The 20,491-nt window shown below is 36.9% G+C and overlaps 1 protein-coding gene across 3 annotated transcripts in view; it reads right to left on the minus strand.

Annotated features, from left to right (window-relative positions):
- RPGR (retinitis pigmentosa GTPase regulator) overlaps positions 1 to 20,491 on the minus strand; it is a 273,551-nt gene that overhangs the window by 27,067 nt on the left and 225,993 nt on the right. For all 3 annotated transcript variants that reach the window (XM_041741610.1, XM_041741611.1, XM_041741609.1), the window contains 7 exons: positions 18,917 to 19,075; positions 17,160 to 17,309; positions 14,000 to 14,158; positions 7,987 to 8,142; positions 4,888 to 5,012; positions 3,669 to 3,854; positions 2,545 to 2,713 (listed from right to left, as the gene is read on the minus strand). In XM_041741610.1, coding sequence (XP_041597544.1) covers positions 2,545 to 2,713; positions 3,669 to 3,854; positions 4,888 to 5,012; positions 7,987 to 8,142; positions 14,000 to 14,158; positions 17,160 to 17,309; positions 18,917 to 19,075 — 1,104 coding nt within the window. The remainder of the gene's footprint in view (positions 1 to 2,544; positions 2,714 to 3,668; positions 3,855 to 4,887; positions 5,013 to 7,986; positions 8,143 to 13,999; positions 14,159 to 17,159; positions 17,310 to 18,916; positions 19,076 to 20,491) is intronic.

Raw genomic sequence — 20,491 nt, forward strand, 5'->3', positions numbered from 1 at the left:
ACAAATACCAATTCTGTGTTGTCAGGTTCCAAATGTATTTCTCTAGTTGAGACCTCTCTTCTGAACTTAGGCTTGCACCTTTAACTGCTTGCTCCAGATTTCTGCTTAGATGTCTCCCAGGTATCTCAAGCTCGATTTTTTTCCCCTCAAGCCTGTCAACCATCCTCTTGCCTAGGAATCACCCTTGATTCTTCCATTTCCTTCACCTCTATGTGTAAATTCAGTTACTTCTTTGCATAAAATGTACTTCCAATCTGCCCCCTTCTTTCCATCTATAGTAAACACTCCAGACCACACACCATCATGTCTTGCAAAAGGCTCCTAAGTATTCTTCTTACTTTTAGTCTTTCCTCCCTACAATCCATACAGAGGCAAAAGTGAGCATCTTAAAATGTAAGTTGGATTGGAGCACATCACTTCACTGATTAAAACCCTTTAATGACTTTCTATTGCACTTAAGAAAAACACTCAAATCAAATAGGCGTATCATAGCCTATAAAATCATGAATACATTTTCATCCTCCAACATCTTGTCTAGCCTTTTCCCCACACTCTAGCTCCAAAGGTCTTTTTTCCTTTTCTTATAAACTTCCTCCAAACCTTTGCCTCTACTATTTTCTTTGCCTAGAATGCCATAACCTCTCTCTTCATGTGGCTGTCTTTCTTCTCCTTTATGTTTTAGCTAAATATCACCTTCTCAGCAAGGTCTCCCCTGACCTTCCTCCCTCCACGCACTGAAGTCTGCAAATAATTTAGAAAAATTCATGTTATATCTTATATATGACTTTCAAAATCCTTTGAAACAGTTTTAGCAAACAGTCACAAAAAGATAAGGAATTGCTTTTCCTTTGGATCTAGCTACAAAACTCTGTATATGTTCACATTCAAATCCCTTGAAGCAGGAAACAACTTCCCCAAACCATAAACTTCTCATTTCCTTGTACACACAGTGTCAGACTCTACTTTTGCCATGTGCAGGCCTGAAGGGTGCCAGTGATGCTTATCTCAAAAGGAAGCATGCAAAAGTTGTGTGTGAAATTCAAGAAACTGGCTCATTATCAGGGGTGCCTGGGTGGCTCAGTCAAGCATCTGACTCTTGATTTTGGTTTGAGTCAAGATCTTGAGGTGGTGAGATCGAGCCCCCATCAGGCTCTGTGCTCAGTGTGGATTATGCTTGAGGTCCTCTCCCTCTACCCATTCCCCACTCACATTCTGTCTCTCTCTCTCAAATAAATAAATAAAATCCTTGAAAAAAATATAGTTTAAGAAATCGGGTCATTATTAAGGTCCTAGTTGTAAATAATATTCTATCCCCATGGCCCACAGTTCTTGCTTTTCCTACCTCAACTTTTGTCTAGGCTCTTGATCCCAAAGATACTAAAAATTATCTGTGCCATGATTCTTAATTCCAGGTGTTCAAATTATCTTAATTCCAAATCTAGTGCTTATTCTGATCTCTTGTTCCTGGCTTCCTGCCCTGCCCCTACTATCCAAGCACATGCCCTGTAGTAACATATACACACTACTAAAATACATGAATGCCTATAAACAAAATTACTTAGAAGAGGTATATAATAGCCAAAGAGCTGGGATTACAATTTCAAAGATAAAATGTATATCTAAAAGGCAGTGAGGTAAAAGTATCAATAATAACCATGACTATAACTATAAAGAGGTTCCTAAAAGTGCTAGGCTCAATGCTAAATATTTTATATACTTTAACTCATTTTAATCTCAATCATTCTCTTAAAGAAGTATTATTAAACTCATTTCAAAGATAGGAAAACTGAGGGTTAGAGAAATTAAGTAACTTTCCCAAAGCAAGTCACATAGTTAATAAATGTCAGAGCTGTCATCTGGCCCCAGGTCAATTTAACTCCATACCCCATGCTCTTATTTTTCTTTCTTTTTTCTTGAGAGAGATAGAGCATGTACGTGAGTGGGCAATGGGTGAGGAGAGAAGGGGTAGGAGAGAGAATCTTAAGCAGGCTCTATGCTGGGTGGGGCTCGAGTCCATGACCCTGAGATCATGACCTGAGCCAAAATCAAGAGTCAGCCACTTAACCGACTGAGCCACTCAGGCATCCCCATGCCCCATGCTCTATATTGCCTAAATGCAAGACTTCACATAGGTCCAGAAGATCTGCATTCAAATTCGGCTCTCTTCATATAAGCTGAATAACTTTGGCCAAGTCACTCAGTCTCTTCAAGCCTTACTTACTTCTCATATCTATCAAAATGAAAAGTTTATAACTCCCACCTATTTCATGGAGTTGCTTCAGGGTTTAAAGGAGATCATGTAAGAGAAGGTATTACATATGTTATACATTGCTCCATAAAAATAGGCTGCTATTGTTACATGGGATTTTTTGGGTTACTGATGATGCTTTGTATTTGTAAGAGTTTTCCTGGACTGGAGCTCAAATGAGATGTCAGTCTCTAATGATGAAGAAAACAATTGTCGAAACACCTTAAGATAAACATGAAAACAAGAGGAATAAAAGGTACACTTTTCCTGTGAGCACACAGAGTATCAGATGTTACCTGGTTCTGGCTGTGTGAGGTCCTCCTTTTCAGGTGTCATTTTCCCTGACCAATTACTTGCAGCCATATAGAAAGGAATTGGACTGGGGGAAAAGCAAACAGGTGGCATAGGAATCCCATCAATTGGAGGTAGTGTTCGTGTCATTTGAAAAGAATCAGGTGATTTCTCCTTTAAAATAAACAGGTCAAATAAACTTTTAGATGATGTTATATATTTAATATATAACAGTATATTATAACAGTAACTGCTCCCCAGTTGATAAAAATATTTAAGAGAGAGACTTCAAAGTTGCCCACTGTCCCACAATCATTTTTAAATAATCCCCAAGGACACAAAAATGTTTTGTTCTGTTATCTCTGAATCTAAGTTGTTCTAAATTTTTAGTTAATTTAGAAGCCTGTTTTTCACATGATGGGGAAAAGCATAGGTATATTTTCTCTGCTTTCTCTAGGAAACAAAAAATTAGTCTCAAGACCTAAACAACAACTACAAAATATCGATATTTTTCGGTCTTTCCATATATACTTTTCCAAAACAAAAAGCCAAACTTAACCTTTTTACTTCAAAGGGAATATGCTTTGGAACTTAAAGTAACTTTTTAAAAAAGGAATGTTTGACATTTTCTTTTTTTTAATATAAGTGTCATTGAAATAATAATTTTAAAGAATGAGAACCTCTAAATTTAAATGAGAAAGAACATTCCCTATCTCAAACTAAAGTTCTTATTTCTCTGTTTTCCACATTTCATTGTTTCTAGTGTATAACCTTCCACGGCCCATAAGGTATAACTAAAAGATAAAAAGCAAAGTAAAAGTCAATCCATCTAGAGTTAAGAAAACAATTCAGCATTCAATCTGAAGTGCTTAGATAGGCCTCTAAAAGGATGCTTTGTATCCTTGTGTCCATTCTGTTAAGTCAAGCTTATCCATGATCATTTCAATTTTCTCATTTGTGTGTTTAACAGCTTAACTCTGAATTTGCTTTAAGTTTGTAAGCCTGCAACTCTAACCATTTTATTTAGTAAATCTATCTTTAAAGACTCTTCTTTGATTAAAAAAGAAAATGAGTTTTTTTTCCATTTTCTTTGCAATGCAATGATATAGAACTGGCCACAACTCTATACCCTCTCTCTCCGCCGCACACGTGCTGATAGAGTTTGATGCAGTACAATTCCTGAGCTCAGATTGCTGAGGGACAGAGAAGTTGCTGCAGAGAAGCAAGAATTGTTTATTTCTTTTAACTCCATTTCTTCTGTCCCACCAAGTCGTGGAGTGGCAAAAACTATTGTGTGACATCCACCACAAGACACCTGCAGCATAAAACCACAGATTAATTGACACTGGTTTCAAACACAAATGGATTTTTAACTATTTTCAGCTACAAATCATTTTCTTAATGGTAGACTTCCTAGGTAGTCTGCCTGCAACCCCCCCCAACATACCCACAACACACAAATTATAATATGTATTCTTTAAACACTACAATTAAAAATTAGAACAAGTGTAACATACCATTTTACTTCCAACTTATTTGGCATATTATGTTTTTCCTCACAAGTTAGAAAATGTTATTTTAATTTGGGAGTAATATTAACACCTTGAAAAATTTACCCAGAGAAGTTCTACTCGGAAAAAAGTGATCCAAGAATAAATTAGTCTCTTGGGATAATTATGTCTCCAAACATGAACACTTTTAAAGTTCAATGCTTAAAAGTCCTTAGAGGGAAATGTAAGTGTGCACAATGGTGGAATAATGAAAAATGAAACCAACATTCAAAGGATTTTGAGAAATAATTGATTTTCAACAAAATGTCTAAAAAAACCATTGTATAGTATTTGCAATACACAGATTTTTAGGCAACTTTATAGTGTTCTACACAATGGTTATAAGAATAGCATACTCTGAAACTTTCCTTCATAATATTGTGAAATTATTATGATGATTATTTCAAGTAAGTCTCAGTAATATCTAATTCAACAAATATTTAGAATTGATTGTCAGACACTCTGCTGGCTGCTGGAGGAGACAACCAAGCTTCCAGGCATGGTACAAGTTCTGGCTCTCAAAAGACACAGGAAACAAAGCAGGAGGTCAAAGTTAGGGTGAAAAGGACAATGCTCAAAGAAGGAGAACTAGGAAAGGAACAGATCTTCTGAGTGGCCTGATGTCTGACATTTGGCTTTTAGGAAATAGGTATATTGATTAGATATAGCCATGATATTCTTTCATACAAACATAAAAGTACTTATTTTCTATGAAATACTGAAAGAAAAAAAATGAAATACTGAAAGACTCAAATATAGGAATATGAAAATGTAAACAGGGAAATGTGATGTCCTTACCAATTGAACTATAAACCTCAAAAAATTAGAGCACAGAGTGGGAATGAACTGATTGGTAGAATTCTCCAGTCCAAGTCCTAATTTTCCATGTCGACCATCTCCAAAAGTATACATGAGACCCATATCTAAAGAAGAAAGAATTATAAAAAGCCTTACTTGTATGGATCTATTTGTAAATAGACACATATATTTACTTACACTGCAATTCTAATTTCTCCCTCCAATGCTGCACTGAATTTACTCTGATCCATTGATATCTCCACACTCTCTTTGGTCTCTGTGGTTCAACACATAACATTACACAACAGATACCCTGAGAATAAATCACTAAGCTGTTGGTGGTTTGTGAACTGGAAGCCCGGTCATGTGAGGCACTGTGTAGGACAGCAGCAACCCAGCATGAACTATCTCTTTATATATGCTGTCTTCTCAAGGAGAAGATCTTTGTATTGACCCCCTCCATGCTCCAAAACAATCTATTTTTTCCCTCACATCATTGATTACACCAGAGTTTCTCAACCTTGGCACTATTGACATTTGGTGCCAGATAATTCTCGGTTGTGTAGGCAAGGCAAGGGGGCCAGGGAAGGAAAGGCAGCAGAAGAGGGTGATTTCCCTCTAGTCTGGGGATTAGAGAAGGCTTTCAAACTGAAACCTGAAGGATGATCAGGGTTTTAGCTGCAAGAAAGGAACACATATGAAGGCTCTGAATCAAGAGAAAACATAACACAGTCAAGAAACTGAAAGGCAACAAATGTGTCTGGAGCACAGAGGGGACAGTGGTATGAGATGAATCTGAAGAGGTAGGAAGGAACCATATCACAGAGGACCCTGTCAATTCATATTAAGAATTTCTGAACTCTCAAGGGCAATAAATTGAATAAATGTTTTTTTTAAGATTTTATTTATTTGAGAGAGAGAGGGAGAGAACACAAGCAGGGGGAGAGGAAGAGGGAGAAAGAAAGGAAGAAGCAGACTCTCTGCTGAAGACTCTCTGCTGAGCAGGGAGCCTGATGCAGGGTTCAATCCCATGACCTGAGCCAAAGGCAGATGCTTAACTGACTGAGCCACCCAAGTGCCCCTGAATGAATGGTTTTAAGCCAGGAAATGATAAGATCACATCTGGGAACTTCTAGTTTAAAAAGGCAAAGTAATCTTGTACTAAGAAAATCCAAGAGAACTAAAAGAAAAATGATGAGGAATGATAACATAATTCAGTAATGTGTCAAGTTCAAAAATTAATACAGAGGGACCCCTAGATGGTGCAGTCAAGTTAAGCGTCTGACTCTTGGTTTCAGCTCAGGTGGTGATCTCAGGGTCATGAGACTGAGCCCCACATTGGGCTCCGTGCTCAGCACTGAGTCTGCTTCAGATTTTCTCTCCCTCTCCTTCAGCCCCCTTCCTTGTGTGCTCTCTCTTGCTTTCTTTCCCTCTCTCTCGGATAAATAAATCTTTAAAAAATACAGAAAACAGATTTCCTGCTAATAAGCAATAGCCAGTATTTAGATCCCAAATCTAGACTCTTATAATTCTTACTATTAGCTATTTATTTCCTTTCTTTATATATATTCCTTATCCTTTTCCCTTCTTCTGACCCTTGATTTCTTTATCCAAATTGCATTTTATTAGGCTTTGTGTTTTAACTTGATTATCTTTAGCAAGAAAAGATAATCTCTGATCCAAGCTACCTGATTGAATTTCCAACTCGAGAGCTTTTATAAACCATGAGCCACTGGTTACATAATGGAGAACTGGTAAGAACTTACAGATAACTCATTATACATCTCTCATTAGTCCTGGAAGAAAAAAAATTCATAACACCTGTCCCCTGAGGAAGCTTTATGAGCAAAATGCAAACAAAGTTAATGTTCAATTATTTGTGCTAGAACTTCTTTCATCAGGGGGAAAGGCAGTATTAAAGTTTAACCAAATAATCTAATTGTGTGTTAGATGATCCATAAAAAGTATGTATTTCCCATCAATGGCAATTTAGGGTTGATGAAAAACAGCAGTAAGGACAGTGAAATTGACATTAAGACCCTGCAGTAAGGATACACATCAACAACTCTTCTGGGACTATGACTGAATAATAATTCTTTATATTCTATATAGTTCTATTTCATGCTACATTAACAAGGACATTGACACTTGAAAATGGGCAAGTAGTTCTCTCTGAAAGGCTCTTTGGGGAAGAAGGAACAGTGTATGGTAGTATATCGTATTTGCAGATTACTAGTTCCCCCAACTAGATACCATTAGATGTGCTCCATTTAGCAGAAGCTTTTTTAGAGAGAAGGAAACAAATGTAGAAATACCAGTATCTGGTTTATTTCAAAATACTGTATGATTTCTGCCTTTTTAATGCTTTACTTCATTTTTAGATAGAAATGTGAGCTAGAAATAGTGAAATTACTGCGGGCTTTTGTCCCACAGCAATTACAATTGTGGACTGTATCAGTTACCTACAGGTAAGTGAGTTATTTCTACGGGAGAATCTTTATTGAGTCCAAAATGGCAGCACCTAGTTTTTGCGTTTGAGAAATAAGCAGTATCTCCCTGGATTAAAGGAGAAGGCACAGAGCAAAAGTTCTAGAGGACCCAGCTATCCACTTAGTGGCCTTTGAGGTACCTTTCTATCACTGTGGAGAAAGTAGCCAAGAGTCACTCCTGAATACACCTCCTAGCGGCAAAAGCTTCATAGGAAATTACTCAGCCTGTATGTAACTGGGTTGGACTGAACATGGAGAATGTTTTAAAGTTCTTTCTTGTAAGACTTTTCCCTCTGGCCTGAGCAGAGTTAAGAGCCTTCAAACAGGTGCAATTTCAAAAAGAGTCCAGCTTTCTGCCAAAGTATAATACTATGATATTACCTCTGACTTCACTGACTTGTTCTGAGGTTCTAAATCTTTGGATCATTTACACTGATTTGAAATCGAACTTAACTATTAAAAGAGTTTACAACTTTACACTCTGGCATATAAAACAAGAATTTCTATCTTCTCCTTTGCTTATGTTAGATACATTCATTCCACATAGTTTTTATTTTGTAGTAAAACATACCCCATTCTATAAATACGTAACAGAAATTCTCATCTGTACCTGTTATCAGAGCTGTGTGATTTTCTCCACAGGCAATAAAACTTATTTTCTGATCCTTAATATGCTCAATGGCTTTGGGCACTGAGGTTTCAAAAAGAAAAGTTCCAAGACCCAGCTGACCAAACTGTCCCAGCCCAAAGGTATACACGGCTTTCTCTGAAAGGGAATAAGCAAATTCAAGAAAAAGATTGCAGGGAAGCAGAAACTATTATCGTTATCTAGAAAATCTGTGACATTCAAACTTTTGTGAAAGTTAAGTGCCTTTGAAATATCCATGTAAGAATACCTAATACTTAGGTGTACATTCTCCATGATGAAGGAGGAGAAAAATGACAAGGCACACAATTGTAGAAGTTATGGCATAGGCCTGATTTTACCTTTCATATATAATCATAAAAAGAATTGCTAAAGACACATCAGCCAGTGAACAACTACCTTACATGTCCTTATAATTACCCCTCAGCTCTTCAAAAAAATAGCAACAACTGTCATTAAGGTAATTCCTTACATTGCCTTAAAGAAAACAAATGAGTAGTGTTTCCTACAGAAGAACTCCTTACTTTTCAAAAAGTTTAACAAATTAATCTATTTTGTAAAACAATCTCAGAGGTGAATTTGCATGAGAATTAAAACTCATTAAAATTAAAATTGTAGATATGCCTGATGTGTTCACAGGTAAAGTTTCTTTACTAGGAAGCACAATAATAATGAAAGGAAGGACAAAAGCTTTTCCTTTATATTAATATTTTTAAGTGACTCCAAAGGACCTCCAATAATTTAGTAAACATTAACTCATACGTTCTCGATAAAAGGAAAAGCACAAAAACAGGATAAATGAGTGGTGACAAAAGGGTCCCTTTTTTTAAAATTTTTTTAAAAATTTATTTATGATAGTCACACAGAGAGAGAGAGAGAGAGAGAGAGGCAGAGACACAGGCAGAAGGAGAAGCAGGCTCCATGCACCGGGAGCCCGATGTGGGATTTGATCCCGGGTCTCCAGGATCGCGCCCTGGGCCAAAGGCAGGCGCCAAACCGCTGCGCCACCCAGGGATCCCAAAAGGGTCCCTTTATATTAAAATTTTATTTTATTTTTTTATATATATTAATATTTTTAAGTGACCCCCAAGGTCCGCCAATAATTTAGTAAACATTAACTCATACGTTCTCGATAAAAGGAAAAGAACAAAAACAGGATAAATGAGTGGTGACAAAAGGGTCCCTTTATATTAATATTTTTAAGTGACTCCAAAGGACTGCCAATAATTTAGTAAACATTAACTCATACGTTCTCGATAAAAGGAAAAGCACAAAAACAGGATAAATGAGTGGTGACGAAAGGGTCCCTATAGACACATAACTCTGGCTGGCCCTGAGTCAGGAACCATGGTCTCCTTCTCCAAAGTCCTGCTCATCGCCCCTCCATGCTACAGGAGGAAAAGGAAGAGCCAGAGCTTTGGATTCAGGCAGGTGTCCAAACATCCATTATTACTAGCTGTGGCAAGCAGGCCAGTTACCTAAATTCTGTGAAGTCAGAATTCCCAACAGAGTTGCTGTGAGGCTTACTTGAGAAAACATTCAGGTAGATTTTAACACGTAGGACATTCAGTTGTAAAAGCAGTTTTCTAAAAAGTAATCAACTCATCTTATTCTGACAGTGGAGGATGCTGATGAACACCTATCTACTGTCATATGGTTTTACATTTTTCCTGTCTGATAACATTTACTTCATAAACAAGATGGAGAGTTGATACTTCTTTTTTTTTTTTTTTTTTTTCTAAAATTAGCCCAGCTCTCTGAGGCTTAGTCTTTTTACATACCCAGCAGTGTTAAGAATTGCTGTAATATTCAACAATTGAACAAAGAAACATCTTGGACTGGAATAGTTGTTCGCATTTGACACTTTTTTATTTTGTTTATTTGTGTTACTCTAAACTGGTTGTATATAAATTCATGAAAGCAAAGTTTTCCAATTATGTTGAAATTATTTGGCACTATATTAGGCAATTCTTTGAGTCTTTTTTTTTTTTTTTATGATAGTCACAGAGAGAGAGAGAGAGGCGCAGAGACACAGGCAGAGGGAGAAGCAGGCAGAGGGAGAAGCAGGCTCCATGCACCGGGAGCCCGATGTGGGATTCGATCCCGGGTCTCCAGGATCGCGCCCTGGGCCAAAGGCAGGCGCCAAACCGCTGCGCCACCCAGGGATCCCGAGAGTTGATACTTCTTAAAGAATATATGCTGCGTCAAGGATATGAAGCCAAACTGAGGCTATGGCAAAAACAGATCCTTATTTTAGTGTAAAAAGTACCACCTCTTAATTTAATTAATAATCACATGGCATGTCACCAGTTTTGAATGTTAGGTTAATAATACAATGCTGCATAAATGAAAACAACTGTCTATCTCTCTGTCCAGTGATCAGTCTAGGTTGGGTGGGCTGTCTGAGATGGGACTGTGAAATGAGGCCACTAGGGCAGCCTGAGTCATGTGACAAAAGTTTTGCTCCTTATCCTATTGGGTTCACTTTCAGGTACTTGTCCGGTTAGCAGTGATAACTGTTTCTACTTTTTTTGTTTTTTAAAAGACCTAAGACTTTTTTTTTTTAAACCTAAGAACATTACATATAACAACTAATACAGGGACGCCTGGGTGGCTCAGTGGTTGAGCATCTGCCTTCGGCTCAGGTCATGATCCCGGGGTTCCGGGATCGAGTCCTGCATCAGGCTCCCTGCATAGAGCCTGCTTCTCCCCTGCCTGTGTCTCTGCCTCTGTCTCTCATGAATAAATAAAATATTAAAAAAAAACAACTAATACAATTTTTGGCCTTATCACTTTTGTGATATTTAACAATGTAATTCAAGGTTGACAAATAATATCTTATTAGGAAAACAGGTTTTATTAGGTGGCTTCATATCAATATCATTCTGATTTTTCAGAATACATTTGATTTCATGACTAGTAACTTGTTGCCCTGTAGAGATCCTGAGTTTGTCCAAATATAATCTAGAGAAGTTAGGATAAATTCTTATTTTTTCCTGGGGATCCAGATTTCATTGTGGAGCCCATCTTATAACCAGGACTTTCTTGGCTTTTGGTAACACTGTGGATGACACACCAGATTACAGCTACCACTCTGCCTCACTTAGTGTATCCCATGTTCCAAGCTGACACTTTCTCAACAGCAGCCCACTGCTTCCTCAAGTCTAAGTAGAAACTAATCATACTATCGCTACAACTAGTAGTTGTATTTTCTAACATCTTATAAAGTCACGTGGAAATACTATGTTTTAAATAAATCCACTGGCAATGAACTAATTTAAATGATCTCTAAAGTATTTTAATGAATGGTACCCAAATGGAATTTAAGATCAGAGTTAATAGACAAAAGGAAAAACAATGCTAGGGAGGATTCCCATAGAATCATCTAATCTAAGCCCTTTCCTTTAGTGAAGGGAATGATCTAGAACAGATGGTTAGCTATTCTTTCCTTTAGGGTCTTGCAAAGTATTCTATAACTCTTAGGTATTCAATTTAGTACTTAATCAAACTGATAACCAATATGTGCTTCATTCCCATTTCTTTATCATTTACAACAATTTCTGTCTACGTTGTATTTTGAAACACAGGTTTCTCACTAGGGCTGGCTCATAATGAAGCTCTCACAGTTCCATGGAGAAATGCAAAAAAATAGGCAAAGTAGTAAATTTTCCATACAGACAAATGTATATAATTTAAGAGAGTGTCTTTTACAATAAAACTGAGAGCTTTTTAATTTTTGTTTTGAAATGACCCCTTATTTATGATATAATGGTGAAAAGGCTGCATTTTTAATGCATTGCCCATATTTAGCCAAATGCAAATACAGAAGATTGCAACCATCTGTTGGTTTTCATACTCTTGTCACAAAGTTAAAAAATTAAAATAGAAAAACTTTATTGGTCTGTGAGATCCCAAAGTCTGCAAAAATCCAGAGAGAATAATTTCTGGCAATATAGTTTTTAATCTCAAAATTAAGTCCACAGAAAGCTAAAAAAAAGTCTATAATATTGCAAGAAAATATCACACTTCAGTACATTTAAAATTTTTAAGTATAATTAAAAGTATCATGGATTATCTGGGTGTCATTTTATGCAATGGTATTTTACATAGTTGAATGACATTATTATTACACAACAGTTGTGTTTTAAAATAACATTCAATCACCTAATAAATTCTATAATGCTTGTATAAACTAGAGAAAATACAGAACACATAAAGGTTAAGTTGAGTTTCTGCCTACAGAATACATTTTCAGATAATTTATAAAGATTAATTTCTGGGGTGCCTGGGTGGCCCTGTCAGTTAAGCATCTGCCTCTGGCTCTGGATGATCCCTACTCAGCAGGGGGCCTGCTTCTCCCTCTCCCTCTGCCTCTCCCCCTGCTCCATCTCTCTAATAAATAAAATGTTTTTTTTTTTTAAAACCTGAACGAGCTTTGATTCTTTGAGCCCCACAGATTCTTTTTTTTTTTTTAATTTATTTATGATAGTCACAGAGAGAGAGAGAGAGGCAGAGACACAGGCGGAGGGAGAAGCAGGCTCCATGCACCGGGAGCCTGATGTGGGATTCGATCCCGGGTCTCCAGGATCGCGCCCTGGGCCAAAGGCAGGTGCCAAACCGCTGCGCCACCCAGGGATCCCAAAATGTTTTTTTAAAAACACATTAATTTCTAAGTTTAATTCATAGAATATTATTAAAAATATATGAAAATTCATTTTGTTAGCAGAAATTCAAAGAAATCTTAAACCTCAGAATTATTTCCAAATTTAGAGTGGAGGCCTTGAAACAAATTATTTCTAACTTGGAAAAAGATTCCATCTGGGAACTGTAATTCTGGGAAACCACTGCTTAATAAGCATGTCTGAGACTAGAACAAAAAGTCAAGGAAAAGCAATCGAAGAAAGGAAAATCTAAGGATAAAATATCACTTAATCACCTTGCAACATTAAGTAATCATCTGAGAATTGGATATCATTCAAAATTTGCCTACAACACTGCTAACTTTGGGTTACTGAAGATTAAGTGTGACTTCAGGAACTTTTAATTTCCTTTTGACTAAAAAAATATAATAATTCACTAACTGTATTATCTGTATGCTACTCGCCTTAAATCTAATGCTGAACAAATTTGGGGGCAGTAATTTAGCAAGCATATTAATCAAGTAGTATGTATATTTTACCATATTGACTAGAATCCTGAAAAATGACATGTCATATCAAATATAAAATTTGGAAGGCAAAAGTGACATTGCTATTAAGGTTCTTTCTTTATTACCAGTAATTTAAAATCTTAACACTTTTTGATGAATTATATAATAGGATATAAAAATTACCAAGAAATTACCAACTTTTACATTGTGAATATCACAAAGAATTATTAATGTCATGTAGAAAATAGCATGAACAGGGAAAAGAAGGTATTTCAAAAAAAATGATATCAATTTTAGATACACACATATGAGGAAAACTGTCCTTGAAAACAAGCTACAAATGTTATCTGCTGCTATTAAGGTGTTAAGATTATTAAAATGTCCATTAGGTTAGCAAAAACAATTCCACACGATTGTTTACTACTTACAATTTTCTTTCATAGGCCAAAAATGTGTATTAACTATGGAAATAAAAGATGGGAAATAAAAGATGGGGATCTTAATGAAAAAAGATGTAAGGTCAACTCGTACGAGGTATCTAATAAAGTCAAGCTCATAGAAGCACAGAGTACGGTGATGGCTGCCAAGGGGAAAGGGTTGCAGCTAATCAATGGGTATACAGTTTCAGCCCCGCAAGGCAAGTTCTAGAGATCTGCTGTACCATATTGTGCCTATAGGTAACAATCCTACATTATAGACCTAAAAATCTGTAAAAAAGAGAACAGATGTCAAGTGTTCTTATCACAATGGAAGAAAGTAAGTGTAATTTTTATTTAATTATTAGCCATCACAGAAAGCAGGGGATGGAGCAGCGGGCTCCACACGTACCTGTAAGAACCACTGTGTGCCCTCCACCACAAGCTACTTGGACCACCTTCCCAGGAATTCCAGGTACCGGCTGGGGCATTCTGTGGTTGACCAGCAGCTGATTGGGAAGACCTAACTTTCCACACTCCGGTTCTCCAAATGTGTACAGTTGTCCCTCTGCTGTTGAAGGAAAAGAACAATGATCAAGGACAACATAATTATGGACAAAATACTAGTTTTGGGGGTCCACATTCTTACAGTCAATAAAAAACTTAGAAAACGACAACTTGATTAATTACCCTTTCTTATTTTTATTGTATGGTAAGGAAATACAGCTAAGATTTTCTTTTCCCTTTCATTATGCTAATCCAAAATCTTTATGAATTCATGACCATTGCTACTAATGAACTAGAAAATGACTTCAGCTGTTTTGCATAGTAACCATCTTACTTCTTCCACTTCCTTTTATAGTAAAGCAAAATGACTAGACATTAAGCCCCCATTAGGACATGGATTTTTGCCTTGTTTACTTTGGTACTCCACGAACATAGCAGTATCTAGTATATGAAATATTTAATGAATACTTGTTAAAGAAATGAATAATTGATTTTATGAAACTTGTTTTAGAGAATGCATTTATGTGTGAATATGTTGAGTGAGCCTTAAGATAGCAGATTTTATTCAATTAGTGGCACTTCCTCCAGAAAGATTCTCTTCATCACTGTCTTGTCTATTCCAACACTACTAACTTGCTTCTGTTACTATATATATCACACTATGACCTTCTTAAAAGCAGGAACTCTTTAAAATGCATTTCTATGAACCAAATGGAGTTTTCTAAGGCAGGAATTTAAAAACATTTGCATATATATAATCTAATCTGACACAAAACATATCATTCATGTGAGGAAAGAGGTAACACAGTATATTTGGTTATTATTTGCGTGTCTCCAAGAGAACCATGATTGACCACTTACCACCCCTGGGAATGTGGCCCTTGGAGTGTTCTTTATGTTAGTGATTGATTTTATTTTGAAACCCGAACAATGAATTAGGCCAGCTTAGATTCTTAGGGTTGCTTTGCACAACCATCAATATTGATGATGTACATTTGGTTGCATTGTTGAGGGACGGGAGTTTCAGTTGCTGATGACTAGTTGCTAGTAGGCTATGTCTACACAACCAGCGCCCCCACATAAAAGCCAAAGACCCTGAAAATGGAGTGGGCTTCTCTGGAATGGAATGTAGTTCACTGCCAAAGACAAAAAACGTCCTGTGAAGCCTTGGAAGAGGAAGGACTAGGAAGTGTATGCTACATTTCCTCTGGAGGACACAGATCTCCCTTCAGCTGTTTTTGCTCTTAGCTGTGAGTATAACCTGCTGTTGAAGCTTGAGAATCCTTCTAGCAAAACAGAAGTTAGGGAAGTTGTGGGACATCCAACACACATGGTATGCACCACTTCTTAAAACTTGGGTCAAATACTACAAACCCAGCTCTACTGATTTTCTGGATTGATGGCATAGAAAATGAAGTTTTCTGAACCACAGCTTCCTATATTTAGCAAACACTGGCACAGAAGTGATCTGTCAGCACTCTTCCTCTTTTTCCCATGCTTCTTGCCTTTTGTATGAAAGGAGTTACTAAGTCCAGATGAGTTTCTTTCCATTTTTGTCTAAAAATTCCTGCTGCTCCTGACATCTTAACATGGGTGAATTGTATGGTATATGAGTTATATGTTAATAAAGCTGGTTTTGCGTATGTCCTTTGACTTTCTTTTAAATTTTAATTCCAGTTAGCTGTTATATTAGTTTCAGGGGTACAATATAGTGATTCAGCACTTCCATATAACACCTGGTGCTCATCACGACAAGTGTACCTCTTAATCCCCATCACCTATCTTACACATTCCCCACTTAACCTCCCCCCAACCATCAGATTGTTCTCTATAGTTGAGTCTCTTTTTTTCCCTTTGCTCACTTGTTTCTTAAATTCCACCCAATAAAGCTGTTAAAAGGCATAAATACAAACAAAACAAAAAAGCTCAATGTAATGCCTGTTGTCTACAATGAGTAATTCCCTGTTTTCCTACTGAATTTGGCAGTTTTATTAAAATCTAAATATAAGACAATGCTTTTGCTTGGGATTTTTGTTTTTTTCATTTGTGTTTTTTTGTTTGTCTCATTAACAAAGTGAGCACAGACTACACCAACCCCAGGAGCCTGAAAATTGCCAATAAATTGGTGGGTAGCATTGTTCCAAGGAACATAATTAATTGTCCATTCACTCACTCCCTCATTTGATGATATTTATTATTAGTTTGTTCAAGTTACAAGCTGATACAGCAGTGAACAATGCCAGCTGAGTTGGAGTTTGCCTTCTCTTAGCACCACGGTGCTACCAATTCATTGGTAAATCTGAGGGCAACTGGGATGGGTCAATCAGCACTTTCTAAATCTGAATCTGAGGTGCATGGAAAAAAGAGTAAATGTAAAATCAAGATTTAAAGAGATCTAAGAGGGGCCACAAAACTATTTCCTCTAGGTGTTTCAGCTGTTAAATCACCAGTATGACTGATCATACTTCTATCACTCCTTGTGGAGATACAGACTATAACATTTACCCTATTTAAGGCAGAAAAGGTTGCCAGGGAGCCCCATAAAGGGAGATTGGGGATGCTAAGCAAAGTTTGAGCAAAGGAAATCATATCTCATATTGTGCCATCTTCCTTTTCCATCTATCCTGCATCCCTACTCTCACAATGAAAAGTCTATAACTCTCTTACTGAAACAATAAAAGCAAATTATCAGGACAAGAGTAGAGTAAGCCTAAGTACAGAGGCAAGTGCACCCAAAGGAAAGTGGCCCATAGGTCTCATTTCCAACACCAAGGAATCCAAGAAGTTTGAAAACTGAAGTCTAGAAGGTTCTAACATACATTTCATTTTTCTAATATTTTCTAATATTCACTAAAAATGTTAACATGTCAGAGTGAGTTTGAAATTATAAACTCTCATTATTAAAATGGAGACACACTGTGACCCAAAATGAACCAAAATTATTTCATTCCATAGACTGCCACAGCAATATTTCCACAGAACTGTAGAATGTTAGATCATTTCATTATTGAGTAAACACTTAGAAGTCGGAGGTAACATGATGAATCCAAAATATTCTGTCTTACTTGTTACAAAAGCTGAATGGTAATATCCACAAGAGATCCAGGAGATAGGTTTCCCAACAGTCACTTGTTGAGGGATACACACATTGGTTATATTTTCTAAACCAATTTGCCCTTCAGAATTGTCACCCCACATGAAAAGCTCTCCATCCTCTATAAAGAAAACACAAGGAGGGGAAGAAAAGGTTTTAAGAGATAGTAAGGCTATCAAATTATATTTCCAACACAGCCTCACTTAGTGTATCCCATGTTTTACACTAGAAAATTTAGAAAAACTGGGGATCTCTGGGTAGCTCAGCGGTTTAGTGTCTGCCTTTGGCCCAGGGCATGATCCTGGGGTCCCGGGATAGAGTCCCACGTCAGGTTCCTGGCATGGAGCCTGCTTCTCCCTCCTCCTGTGTCTCTGCCTCTTTATCATAAATCAATCAATCAATCTTTAAAAAAAAAAGAAAATTTAGAAAAACTGTGTGTTGTGATAGAAAAATTATAGTAAGACAGTCACACCAGCTAGCTGTTTAAGAGTTCAATTTCTATTATGAAAGGTTTCTATGATGATAAAGGACAAAGAACAACATGATGCAAATCATGTCCATATTTTTATCTCAACAGCAAAGACAGAATGTTCTTCCCTATAACCTTTTTTTGGTCTACTGTCTCTAAACAGAAAATGTTTCTTCAAGCAGTCAGCCTGCCATTGAACTGAATGACAGCATGAGTCGCACTGGACATCTCCTGGGTCAAAAGGGCCTGGAGGACCTTGCTCTTGAGAACACTATAAAAATGAAACTTTAAATAAAGACAAAAAATAAAAAGAAATTCATTTCACTTTTTTTTTCAATTTATACTTGAAAACACAAAACATAGCTTCAGAGAATAAGGACGTGTGTTAGCACAATAGTGACTCCAAAACACATTAGCTTGTGTTCTTTCTGATTAGGGTTTCAATGGAAAAAAAAAGTTAAGCTAGGTAAAATACTTTAGAAAGGAAATTATCCAGACTTACGCCTTTTAAATTTTTTAAATCTTCGAAGTGATTTAATAATAAGGCAAATAAAAGGAAAACTGAAAATGAGAACCAAAAAGATGCTGAAATGCTAAGTGGACAGAGGACAGTATTGTAGACGCGTCACCACAGATTTCACTCCAGCCCTCCTGACAGGGAAGTACCATAAGTCACAGCTCTCTCAACTGGAACAGAGAATCCAGGCAGCTTCTTCACAGAGGGCAGGTGTATCTTGGCTCCAATTTTAAAGACATTTCTCATATGGGCTTTGAGAGGGAGGGTGGAGATGCAATGACCAATATAGACCATATCTTACTTTACTTTTGAAAGTTTATTTAAGTAACTTTTACACCCAAGGTGCGGCTCAAACTCACAACCCCAAGATCAAGAACTGCATGCTCTTCCAACTGAGGCAGGCAGGTGCCCCGCAGACATATATCCAAAAGATTTCTGTTTCTGATAGCAACTTTATTACAGCTACAAATAGAATGTTCAGAACACATGATGAAGAGAATATTTACTATCTCCAGGGGTAGATGGACAGCATAGCAGCTAAGTGTGTGTTTACATCTAATTCTTAAAAAAGCACAAAACTGTAACATATGTCATGATTTAAAGTTCGATTTTTATAGCTTCTGAAAACACATAGTTAATGAAAGAAAACTAAACAGCAATGCTGTCCTCAGTTGGCGTGGCTGGTATATCCTGGTCTAAATGAAAGGGACGGATCCCAGGCTGAAGTGGAACAAAATCTCACCAGTTAGTGCAGCTGAAGTATTAGATCCAGCAGAGAGCTGCTTAATCTTACGCTGGGAAGTAAAAAAACTAATTAGATGAAAAGTGCTTCTCTCTTCAGTGTCGCCAAGTCCCAGCTGTCCTTCATTATTTCCTCCAGCTGCATATACTTTGCCTCCTTCTGCACATGGAAAAGGAAACATCAATATACTATAGTCACTATCTTTATGAGACAGGCCAGTTACCAGATATCTCCTCTATTAACACTGAAGAAAGCTGAAAGCTGACATTATCCCACCATTTGGTGAATAACTTCGATTCATTGTCAAAAATAAAGCAAAACAACCGAGGTCATACATTTTTGTGAGATTTTCTAAATCGGTCTAGAGCTTAAGTAGCAATTGAAATGCACAGAACGTGTGGAATGTATTTTCTCGCTAATGCAGCACTTTATTAAATCAGAGCAAAAAGAGGAAAGCAATTTCCAAATTAGTTTATAATCCAAATCAAACTATTTTAAAAGAGATGTGGTTCATTAATTTTAACTTCCATACCCATTAAAGTTGAGATAAAATGTAACGAGGAAAATGAGGCAAATCCAAAAAGAATATAATTAGAAACATGAAAATTCTATGTTGTGTAATTATTTTAATTTTCTAGCTAAAAAGGAAGGCAGCATAATATTGTGTTTAGGAGAAAGGACTGTAGAGCCAGATTTCCTGGGTGCAAATGCTGGCTTGCCACTTATCAGCTATGTGACCTAGGGTAAGCTGTACTTAACTTTTCAGTGGCTCATTTTTCTCATCTGCAAAACAGGGGTAATAATACTGCCAACTTCATAGAGACGTTATAAAGATTAAATTAGTTGACATTTATAAAATTTTTAGAACAGCACTTGGCTCATTGTACACACTATATAAATGTTAATAACTTTATTAACGAAATATGAGGTGTATCATGCCTAGACAATATAAATTCCCAGTAAGCTCAAAAGTAATGAAGATTTTAAAACACACACACATATTAAAAAATCAGTTGTATCTATCATAAAAATGCACATGAAGTTAAAGCCTTGCTAAATTAGAGGGGAAACTGAGGGCAAAATCAGCCTGCACCAGTAAAAACTGAAAGTTACATATTATTTTGACCTAATTGAGGAAGCAAGACTACCCTTCCAATGGAACATACTACAAGGCCACACAATTTAACTCATGTGGCATGAACCAGAGTCAGTGGAATGCTAAAGCAGTTCAGAGCACTATGGGAGTCAAAGTTGAATAGGCACAGGAAGCTCCAAGGAAGACGACTTATCCTAGATTTTAGATTTAAAAAGCTAAGAATGTGAATAAAAGAAAGACATTTTAGCAAGGAAAAAATATGAATGAGGGCAAAGGGCTGAGGGCCTTTTCCTGAGGAGGGGTCGGAGGCAGTGAGAGTAACCTGAAGACAGAAGAGGCTGGGTAGTTGGGGGGGAGAAGGTACCAAAGGCTGCTCGGTGATTAGGCTGTCGATTTGTTCAGCAGCATTTGTTGAAAACAAGTGTGCTAACCATTTACATTTCTAAAAATCCTAATCTTACTATTGCCACAGTACCACT

The sequence above is a fragment of the Vulpes lagopus genome, chromosome X (assembly GCF_018345385.1).
Source record: "Vulpes lagopus strain Blue_001 chromosome X, ASM1834538v1, whole genome shotgun sequence".
In the NCBI taxonomy this organism is placed as follows: domain Eukaryota; kingdom Metazoa; phylum Chordata; class Mammalia; order Carnivora; family Canidae; genus Vulpes; species Vulpes lagopus.